This window comes from Oncorhynchus mykiss, chromosome 6 (assembly GCF_013265735.2).
Source record: "Oncorhynchus mykiss isolate Arlee chromosome 6, USDA_OmykA_1.1, whole genome shotgun sequence".
In the NCBI taxonomy this organism is placed as follows: Eukaryota; Metazoa; Chordata; class Actinopteri; order Salmoniformes; family Salmonidae; genus Oncorhynchus; species Oncorhynchus mykiss.
In genome coordinates this window covers 26,491,023-26,502,943 of record NC_048570.1, presented here as the reverse complement: position 1 = coordinate 26,502,943, position 11,921 = coordinate 26,491,023, and the positions used below count along the sequence as shown (strand labels likewise).

At 41.0% G+C, this 11,921-nt stretch overlaps 1 protein-coding gene across 1 annotated transcript in view; it reads right to left on the bottom strand.

The window, feature by feature from the left end:
* Window positions 1-5,588: 5,588 nt before the first annotated feature.
* Window positions 5,589-11,921, bottom strand: part of adra1aa (adrenoceptor alpha 1Aa) — a 10,942-nt gene continuing 4,609 nt past the window's right edge. The window contains exon 2 of the mRNA XM_021605899.2: window positions 5,589-7,014. Within this exon, the coding sequence (XP_021461574.1) occupies window positions 6,464-7,014 (551 nt within the window). The 3' untranslated portion in view covers window positions 5,589-6,463. The remainder of the gene's footprint in view (window positions 7,015-11,921) is intronic.

Sequence of the window (11,921 nt, the reverse complement as noted above, 5' to 3'; positions counted from 1 at the left end):
CATGTAGTGCTTTGAGATCCAGTGAAAAAAAGCTGTGATAATGAAATCCATTATTTACACTAATGATGTGGTTTGACTCCTGTCCTTATTGTTGGAGTCACTAGAATAGCACCTCCTCTTAGCCCTGTGAGTGTTGACGATGGGAGCCACTTTTAACAGGTGCTCGCTCCATCATCACTCGCGCTACCCTCTTACCTATTCACATTAGACCTTACTGTTAGTGCCACGCATCAGAGTATGAACAATGTTACACTAGACCACAAGCCAATGTTTATTAACCACTCACTCGACACTGTGAACGGTACAGTAGGGACATTTACAGTAGGCTCCTCATTTCTCTGACCAGTTCTCTGTATACTGTACAAGCATTGTGTTCTTTCCTCCTCCTTGCCTTGTCAGGTATAGGTTGTTATGCCAAGCTATGTGTTGTAAGTTAATTCCCGGTGGGGAGGTTTCCTATAGTGTTTGTTTTTTATTTCAGATTTTTAGCACTGTCGTTGCCCTCCCATCTTGTGATAAACTGTTGACCGTGTATGTTTTGGGATGTTGAAATACTTATTCCTGACGACGTTGAATACTATCAGTGTTGACTTAAATGGTTTTAAACATAAAAATAAAACAATTGATGTGTCTCTCTAATAACAGTTATTGTGCTACAGATACTGTTTTAGTTTTGGTAGTCATAAAATACTGTACATAAATACCGGTAAATAAACACATATGTATAAAAATATTAAAATAATGTCAGGAATCTCATGTTCCCATTGTAATAACTACTATTTCAATTCAATGTAACATTGAATCCAGTAAGTATAAATCACTGTTTTAAATCTTAAGGTGAATAGTCAATGTTGTTCACTGTAGTAGTTTGCTGTTCATTAGATTTGTCTTGAATGGCGAAGATGCTTGAAGATGACGACCCCCATGTACTTTACCACAAACAACTAATTTGCTAAGTTTGCCGTATTTTACAGTGCTCTCCGTTACTCATTTTTTGTTTGGCATTAGCACAGCATACATGATCCTAATTTTAGCTCCAAGACGGCAGCAATAAAAAAAATAAGAAAAAGTCAATTGTGCTGATTTATAGGCACATTGAACCATGTCGTGCTACGTAGTTTGAAAAGTCTATGGATAGTGTTCAAAACAAAGACGCATATCTGATTTCCTCCGTCTTTATGCGCCGTCACCATTATTATGATAGTTCAGGTACTTTAAATATACACTGAGTGTATTAAACATTAGGAACACCTCTTTCCATGACAGACTGACCAGGTGAATCCAGGAATAAGCTCCCTCATTGATGTCAGTTGTTAAATCCACTTCAATCAGTGTAGATGTAGGGGCAGGTTAAATAGGGATTTTTAAGCCTTGAGACAATTGAGATATGGATTGTGTACGTCTGCCATTCAGAGTGTGAATGTCCAAGACAAAAGATTTAAGCGCCTTTGAACGGGGTATGGTCGTACGTGCCAGGTGCACCGGTTTGAGTATGCCAAGAACTGCAACACTGTTGGGTTTCCGATGTGTGTCAAGAATGGTCCACCACCCAATGGACATCCAGCCAACTTGACACAACATCCCTGTGGAACGCTTTCCACACTTTGCCGCGACGAATTGATGCTGTTCTGGGGGCAAAAGGGGGTGCAACTCAATATTAGGAAGGTGTTCCTAATGTTTTGTACACTCAGTGTATGTATTTGCCAATAACCTCTGAGATCTTGGAGTTGCAGAAATGATGTGTTTTATTGTAGGCTACAGGCAAGCACACTAGGTGGAGACAGTCTGCTTTGTATGGTCAGGGCTGGCTCTTTCTCCCTTTCTCCAGGCTCCTTTCCTATGAGAGACACAGTGGTGAGAAAGATGGGGGTCATGAATCCTGGCAACATGGGGAATTAGTCCACCAGAAGCATCATGATTTTCCTGAACCATGCCCCATGGCAGCAGTGGTATCTAAGCAGTTGTCCAATTATGACTGAATCTAGTTATGACTTGCCTTGTTAAATGAAGGTTCAATAAAATATTATATGAGGGCACACTAACTGATAGTGGAGTGGAGAAGGGAGAGCATTGGGTTGAAAACAAACAGTGTAGAAGAACTCTAGAAGAAGCTCCGGGGGAATCCTTTACAGGAGCATGTTGAGTCATCATCAGTGTCTTCACTCTTAGAAAAAAATGTGCTATCTAGAACCAAAAAGGTTTGTTCAGCTGTCCCCATAGGAGATCCCTTTGAAGACCCCTTTTGGTTCCAGTTAGAACCCTTTTGGTTCCAGGTAGAACTCTTTCCTCTGTGGAATGGGGACACCCTTTATTCTAAAAGTGTTCCTAGAAAACAGTGAGAATATGACAGTCACTAATAGGGAGCTATTATTATGATTATGCTCCCATTCTGCTCACTCTCTCTGAGTCTCTCTCCGAGAGAAAATGAATGAGCGGCATCTTTGCCCTTGTGGGAACTTTGTATCAACGTATTTCGATGGAAGTCTAGCCTTCATATGTCACCAGCATGTCACATTGGGCTTAGTCAAGAACAAAGTCAGTCATTGCAACAGAAGATTTTGTATGTTTCCACTCTGATCCCTTTTCAGCCAAAGCTCTATTGCATTTCAAAGACTGTACATTAGAACATTAAAATAGAGTAGCAGGGGGGTATAGCATAGAGAGACGCAGTATCTTTCTCAGTTGTTCTTCTAAAAAAATCTATTTGACTGATGATACTGGTGGGTTTCACCTCCATGACTAATGTATCTTTCTTTAGAAACTACAGCCCGAGCATCTACCTGGGAACGGTGTCTACTCGGTACTGATAGTAATCCCACAATCTCCACCCGGCACAGCCAGAAGAGGACTGGCCACCCCTAATAGCCTGGTTCCTCTCTAGGTTCTGGCCTTTCTATGGAGTTTTTCCTAGCCACTGTGCTTCTACACCTGCATTGCTTGCTGTTTTGGGTTTTAGGCTGGGTTTCTATACAGCACTTTGAGATATCAGCTGATGTAAGAAGGGCTTTATAAATACATTTGATAGTACGTTTTTACAGAACCCACAACTTTTCTATGATGTTATTACATGATCTGAAAAAAGCTACTGTGTGCTTGTAATAATACTAATGCAGGTTTAATTGAATTGAACTTCCCTTTGTGTCTCTTGTCTCTCTCTCTTTCTCTCCCTCATTCACCCCCCCCCCCCCCCCCCATACTCCCCTTCACTCATCAATACTATCTGTGGTTTGATGACCAGAGCCAATAGCCTCTCGATGATGTCAGTACTGAGACAGTATGACTCACAGAGGGGCACAGCCATGTCAGCCAGTGTCAAATATTTCTGGCCACTCCCCTCAAGAAAGCATGTCCACTTGGCCACTGGAGATAGGTTGTATCAGAGGGGTTACATTTTATATTTCATCTTTATTTAACCAGGTAGGCCAGTTGAGAACAAGTTCTCATTTACATCTACGACCTGGCCAAGATAAAGCAAAGCAGTGTGACACAAACAACACAGAGTTACACATGGAATAAACAAACTTAGTCAATAACACAATATAAAAAAATCTATATACAGTGTGCAAATGAGGTAAGATTAGGGAGGTAAGGCAATAAATAGGCCGTAGTGGTGAAAATTACAATTTAGCAATTAAACACTGGAGTGATAGGAGTGCAGAAGATGAATGTGCAAGTAGAGATACTGGGGTGCAAAGGAGAAAGAAAAAAAAAGAATATGGGGATGAGTTAGTTGGATGGGCTATTTACAGGTGCAATGATCTGTGAGCTGCTCTGACAGCTGATGTTTAATGTTAGTGAGGGAGATGAGTCTCCATCTTCAGTGATTTTTGTAATTCTGCATCCGATTTGCCGAGTAGAGTGTTGGAGGCTATTTTGTAAATGACATCACCGAAGTCAAGGATCGGTAGGATGATCAGTTTTACGAGGGTATGTTTGGCAGCATGAGTGAAGGATGCTTTGTTGCGAAATTGGAAACCGATTCTAGATTTAATTTTGGATTGGAGATGCTTAATATGAGTCTGGAAGGAGAGTTTACAGTCTAACCAGACACCTAGGTATTTGTAATTGTCCACATATTCTAATTCAGAACCGTCCAGAGTAGTGATGCTGGACGGGCGGGCAGGTGCGGGCAGCGATCGGTTGAAGAGCATGGTTTTAGTTTTACTTGCATTTAAGAGCAGTTGGAGGCCACGGAAGGAGAGTTCTATGTCATTGAAGCTCATCTGGAGGTTAGTTAACACAGTGTCCAATGAAGGGCCATAAGTATACAGAATGGTGTCGTCTGCATAGAGGTGGATCAGAGAATCACCAGCAGCAAGAGCGACATCATTGATGTATACAGAGAAATAAGTCGACCCGAGAATTGAACCCTGTGGCACCCCCATAGAGACTGCCAGAGGTCCGGACAACAGGCCCTCCGATTTGACACACTGAACTCTGTCTGCGAAGTAGTTCGTGAACCGGGCGAGGCAGACATTTGAGAAACCAAGGCTGTTGAGTCTGCCGATAAGAATGTGGTGATTGACAGAGTCGAAAGCCTTGGCCAGGTCCATGAATACGGCTGCAAAGTATTGTCTTTTATCGGTGGCGGTTATGATATCATTTAGGACCTTGAGCGAAGCGGAGGTGCCCCCATGACCAGCTCGGAAACCAGATTGCATAGTGGAGAAGATACTGTGGGATTCAAAATAGTTGGTGATCTGTTTGTTAACTTGGCTTTCAAAGACCTTAGAAAGGCAGGGTAGGATAGATAGAAGTCTGTAACAGTTTGTTTCTAGAGTGTCTCCCCCTTTGAAGAGGGGGATGACCACGGCAGCTTTCCAATCTTTGGTGATCTCAGACAATACGAAAGTCAATGAATACTATCTGCTCTCCATATCCTGTTCACTACTCGTTGTTTTTCCTTGACATAAGTTACAGATAAGCCAATGCAAAGATTATTATGCCCACACTGTGACCAGTGCATATCTATGCAATCACTTATATTTGTGTGCTTGTAAGTGCATATGGATGCAATCTACAAATAGCTAATTTCTTACTTGTTCATGGTGGATTTAGAGGTTTAGGGAGCAGTTATGAGGTCAAAACCCATGAAACGATCCCTCAGAAATCCACAGGAAGAAGTTAATCTTCTATCTGGCAGAGGAAAGGGGTATCGTGGGAATGTTGGAGTACAAAGTATTATCGTCCATGCGTGTTTATGAAACGTGTGTTCATGAAATTACTGAGAATGAAAGAAAAACTGAGAATATCTCATATTCTTTTTATTGGAGTACGTGACATGGAATGACAGTATCCTCCTGGGTTCCTGCCTGCTTTAGATACCGTCATATACACTATTTTCACATCAGGAAAAGAGTTTGGTAAATGGTAAGACACTGGGAGAAAGGTAATCATTTTGAACAATATATGAGGTTACCTGTAACGGCTTTCTTCCTCCTCTTCTGAGGAGGAGTAGCGAGAAGGATCGGAGGACCAATGTGCAGCGTGGTAAGTGTCCATAACGTTTATTTACAGACATAAACTGAACACTACAAAACAATAAACGTGAAACGAACGAAACCGAAACAGTACCGTGTGGCAACAAACACACACACGGAAAACAAACAACCACAACTCAAAAGTGAAACCCAGGCTACCTAAGTATGATTCTCAATCAGAGACAACTAACGACATCTGACTCTGATTTAGAACCATACTAGTCTGAACTCAAAACCCCAACATAGAAAAACACACATAGACTGCCCACCCCAACTCACGCCCTGACCATACTAAATAAAGACAAAACAAAGGAAATAAAGGTCAGAACGTGACAATACCATCAATAACCTATGTACAGACTTGACCTGTTAAAACTTGTAAACATTACCCAAGGAACAAACAATTTGGCTCTTTTATGAAATACCTTCACAAACCTCAGTATCTTCTCAGGAATATCTGGAATAAATAATACATATATAACTAAAGTGTAGGTCCCCGTAAAATGACGGATCTCCATGTGAAAAACCATGAGGGGGAAATAGTTTGCTCTTAGCATAGTCATTTGGACTGTTTTTCTTTACTATTTAAATCAACTGAATAGTAAAGTGTGAAGAGTGGCAAAGACTGCCCGAGAGAATGGGCACGGGGGGAATTCATGTTCAAGTCTTAAAAAGTAGAAACATCTCAAGGTAAAACCTTGGTTTAGTGCACAAAAACTTTTCTTCAGTCATTAATTCAAATCCACTGGCATTGTGTAACTGCAGTCAGAATATTACAAATATTAAAATATTTCCACCATCTCCTCCAGCTATTATTACTATTCCATCCTTGTAAAGTCCACTGGACAGAGACATGTATTCACTGTTCACTTCAGTTTCCTTTAATAGTGCTGGACCTTGAGGGTGGATCATTGTTAGGGTTAAGAGTGAGGAGCTACAGTACATTCATACCAGAGACGATCCAAATCACTTATTATCTCTGGTTATACAGCCTCTCCATTTTCACACAAAGACAGCTGGTGGATCTTAATGATGGGCAGAGTCCCGTGTGGAGGGGGCTGGGGATGGCTGGGCTCCTGGCTGGGCCCCTGGCTGAAGCTCCTGTCTCTGATGCAGCAGCAGGTTTTCAGCAGATTCTTACCGCACAGTTGGGCCACCTTAGCCCGTCCTGTCTCTACCGCTGTCCCAGACCCTGCCACGGAGCTTCCAGAGAATACCCTCCACTCCCTGCCATCCCTAGAGGAGGGTGTGCGGGACAGGGCTATGGAGGAGGAGGGGCTAAAGCAGGAGGGGTCACCTTGGCCATCTAGTCTCAGAGTGAGAGAATGACCCTGAACCTGGGCTGGACCCGGGTGATGAGTGGCTCTGGACTGGGCTCTCAGACAGCGCACTCCCAGAATACTCTGGAAGGCCTTCTTAAACTCCTGATTGGAACAGGGGTAGATGATAGGGTTGATGCAACTGTTGAAGTAGCCTAGCCAGAAGGTGATCTTGAAAACTGTGTCCGAAGGTCTGTATGCTGGGAATATGGAACCTATAATAGGCCACACACACCACACATACACACACATGTGCGCACACACACAGACAGACAGACAGACAGACAGACAGACAGACAGACAGACAGACAGACAGACAGACAGACAGACAGACAGACAGACAGACAGACAGACAGACAGACAGACAGACAGACAGACAGACAGACAGACAGACAGACAGAGGAAGAAAACTGATTAACATACTTGAGCTCTTTATCACAACACAATGCACAACAACAAGTGTTTAACCCAGATTGTTATTTCAGGGTCTTTGTTGATGATATGACCACGTAAATCAGGATATCAACATCAGATAAGAAGAAACAAATAGAGGAGCATATTTCCATTAAGATTTTGTGCCATACTTTATAACATTCCTAATACATCTAAATCCAATCAGGGTTAATGTTGATCACGTGTGAAAGAAGCCGATACTTTGTATACACTCAACAGAAGAGCCAAAGACTGTGTTGAGAAAAACACATTTATTTCCACTTGGGTTCAATTGATAGTTTTATCATATTTCTAGAGCTACCAATGTCAAGGTATTGACATCAAGGTATTTGTTGTATTAAAATTGCCTTCATAAATCCTGCTGCTTCTGATTAGAGGGACTAATGTGAGAAAGTGTGAGAGTGTGTGAGCTGCACACTTAATAGTGCAGTAGAGGAAATGGTTTAAGATACACATTACATGCAGACTTTTCCAGTTCTTTAGAGTACTACTAGTACTTAAGTAGTTTTTGGGTGTATCTGTACTTTACTATTTATATTTTTGACAAATTTTACTTCACTACATTCCTAAAGAAAATAATGTAGTTTTACTCTGTACATTTTCCCTGACACCCAAAAGTACTTGTTACATGACAGGAAAATGGTCCAATTCACGCACTTATCAAGAGAACATCCCTAAATGCTTAGTTTGTAAATTATGTCTGAGTGTTGGAGTGTGCCTCTGGCTATCCGTAATTTTTTTAATGAATCATTGTGCCATCTGGTTTTCTTAATATAAGGAATGTGAAATGATTTATCATTTTACTTTTAATAATTAACAAGATTTGAGCAATAACATCTACTTTTGATACTATGTATATTTCAAATCAAATACTTTTAGACTTTTACTCAAGTAGTATTTTACTGGGTGACTTTCACTTTTATTTGAGTCATTTTCTATTAAAATAATTAAATGGCTGAGGTCTTGGATAGCCTTGAAATTGAGCATCTATCTTCAAAGGCAGGATGGGATGAGCTGTCTTGTGAAATTCTTTATTGGAGAGGCTGTCGGAGACAAAAATGAAAAATGACAGCGTGATGTGGAGATGGATAGAGAGAGAGAGAGGAGAGAGAGGAGGTAGTTTGAGCAATATGATTCCGTGCTAAGTATATCTCAGATGACTCCTACTGTGCAACGAGCAACAATAATTATATTACTCTGCTATTGACTGATTTCATACATTTTTGAGCCTAAAACCTCCTAAGGGGGAACTTGATTGGTATTTGGTATTTTATTAGGATCCCCATTAGCTGTTGCAATAGAAGCAGCTATTATTCCTGGGGTCCACGCAAAACATAAAATATGAAATAATACAGAATATTAATGGAAAATAACAGCTCGAGGACAGAACTACATACATTTAAGATTGCCGCTACTCAAGTAGCCTCATTTGTCTATAAAATGTTGAATCCATAAAAAGACAGTGACGCAAAACATGCTTTTTAAAGAAAACAGAGGGTTTATAGTGATGAATAGCAAAGGAAAACAAGATAGATTGAGCAATAAATAATGGAGGACCAATAGATATGTGCTTACTTCCCAAGAGAGACGTTGTCATACTGTACATCCAGGAAGACAAGGATACTATTGCTATAGTACTATAGGTCATTATCAGAATCACCACCACCACCACCACCAAATACGATTCATATTGTTGATAATGATTTAAGATAACAATACCAAAGATACATGGCTGGCACCATAGCAACTACTGACTAACAACCACAATACCAGCGGGAAGGGTGCAAAATACCACTACCCTTGTGAAAATATGCTCTTGGTCATGCCTTCAGAAATGGCTCCTAGAATGTCAAGAAGAAGCAAGAACAAACCAGTCTCAAAATAAACACACTGCCAAGACAGTGATATGCCTCCTTAACCTTTTGACCCACTCAAATCCCCACAAGGGTTCGTTTATAAAGCCTGTCCCAATAAAACAAGCAAACAAAAATAACCATCCCCAGCCTAACACAATCAATCTTAAATGGAAAATCGTTATATTTAACAGGATAATAATAGATAACATTGTGACATGTTGTCCTTGATGCCTTCATGGTTTTGTTAGAAAGGGCAGCCAGCATGGTTAGGGAGTAGAATAACCAACAAGAAGACCCAGCCCTCTGTTGCGCTTGCTATATTTATGAGCATGAGAGAGTATAATAAATCTGAACCCTGAGGGGTTAGGAAGTCCGGAGTTGGACAGAAACACTTGATTTGTAGTTCAATCCCACATTCATCCTATACTAAAATTATGAAACTAACTAGCAGTGAGTGTAGAACACATTTGTGCTTTTGCTGAACTCCATATTGTTCTTTATTACAGTTTTTCTCAATTGCTAAAACACTAAAACCCATTGGCTGAACAAAGTTCTCAGTTGCTAAAACACTAAAACCCATTGGCTGAACAAAGTTCTCAGTTGCTAAAACACTAAAACCCATTGGCTGAAAGTTCTCAGTTGCCTGGACTCATTTAGCTAATTATGCCGTCTGTTCTCAATACCTTAAACCATTTCACATGGTAAAACACAATTTGCAGATCTCACTTAGACTTTTCAGCAAAACAATGAAATACAAATAGAGAACACATGTCATTGATTGAACACAACCACTCAAAATTGATTTAACCTGTTTTAAATGATGCGACACAACCAATATAAGCCAGTTCAGAGAGCAAACAGGTTGTTGAAGGTGGGAAGGAGAAAGTCTGAGAATGGATAGAAGAAACCATGTGAGAGGACGAGGACGAGTGCGTATGCGAGGTGAGCAACGAGGAGGAAGAGGAGGAGGAGATCAAGAAAGAGGAAGAGGAGGACGAGGACGAAGAGGAAGAGGAAGACAAAGAGTGGAAATATCTGATGAAATTCGAGCAACAGTTATAGACCATGTTCTTGTCCATGGACTGACAATGAGGGAAGCAGGACTTTTTTGAGCCGATTTGGCTCAAAAACCCAACCCAATTTGAGCCGATTTTCTGTGTCCACCATAGTAAGGACATTCAGAGAAGAGAACAGGTACAGTATACTACTGTATTTTTGTAATTGCAAATTTACTGTACTACACTATATGCAGCTGTTTCAATAGACATTTGTAAAGTTAATCATTGTGTGTATTGTACTGCATGAATATGTTTTGTAACTGCACAACTACTTTTTGTAGAATTGCAAGGCTGCCACATGCAGGTGGAAGGACAGCTATATTCACTCAGGACCAAGAGGCCGTTATAGTTGGCCTGGTCCTTGAAGATAATGCAATGAGACTCAGAGAAATCCAGGAACGAGTGATACAAGACAACACACACTTCCAGGGAATCGACAGTGTGAGCATTTCCACAATTGACCGTGTCCTCCATCGTAACAGGATGCGAATGAAACAAGTATACAGAGTACCTTTTGAGCGCAACTCACCAAGGGTGAAAGAACTGCGAGCTCAGTATGTGCAAGTAAGTGTGCATTCAGAAACATTTACTGCAATCCAGATTGTCTACAGTACTAACACATACTATGTGAATGACATTACTCTTCAGTACATGCAATGTATGTGAATCAGAAGCCTAATTGTACTCTACAGTATAGCACTGTCTCTGTACGACTTACAAAATCCTACATACAGTATATTGTATTTCTACACAGACAATATTTGACTTGGAATCCTTGGACAGACCCCATGAGTTCATCTTTGTCGATGAAGCAGGCTTCAATCTAACAAAGAGGAGAAGGAGAGGCCGAAACATAATTGGACAGCGGGCCATTGTTGAAGTCCCTGGTCAACGAGGTGGCAATGTCACAATCTGTGCTGCTATCAGCAACCATGGTGTTCTACATCACCATGTTACACTCAATGATGTACTCGGGCCATATAACACCCAGCACCTTCTAAGATTTATTGCCAATCTAAGAGATATTTTATTTGAGCAGCAGGTTCAAGAGCAGCAGGGTCAAGAGCTAAATGAGAATCCCATTCCCACCTATGTGATAGTGTGGGACAATGTCAGTTTCCACCGAGCTGCTCAGGTAATGGAATGGTTTAACATCAATGGGCAGTTTATGAACTTGTACCTCCCTCCATAGTCGCCTTTCCTGAATCCGATTGAGGAGTTTTTCTCCTCTTGGAGATGGAAAGTGTATGATAGACAACCCTACACCAGAGTAAATCTGCTGCAAGCCATGGATTTAGCCTGTGGTGATATAGGTGAGGAATCATGTCAGGGCTGGATACGGCACACAAGAGGCTTCTTCCCCCGTTGCCTCAGGAGGGACAATATTGCTTGTGATGTCGACAAAGTGCTCTGGCCTGACCCAGCCCAAAGACAAGAAGAAGCACATTGATCACATGTTTACTCCTTTGATTTTTGTACCTTTTAGTATTGTATACTGTGGTACAGTGCATTGTAGACTGTATGCTGTACAATGGACAAATTGTATGGCCCTGAACATTGTCCTTTCCATTTATTAACAGTACTGACTGCTCAATAGATTTTAACTGGTTGCAGGTTCATATCAACAAAGAACAAGAATTACAGTATCACAGAGACAAAGGACAAGTTTGTGAGATGCAGGGTACAGTACTGTAAAAATAGGGGTACAAGGAGGAGGAAGAACAAAAAACAAAATTGCCAAGAGCAAAGCAGAGT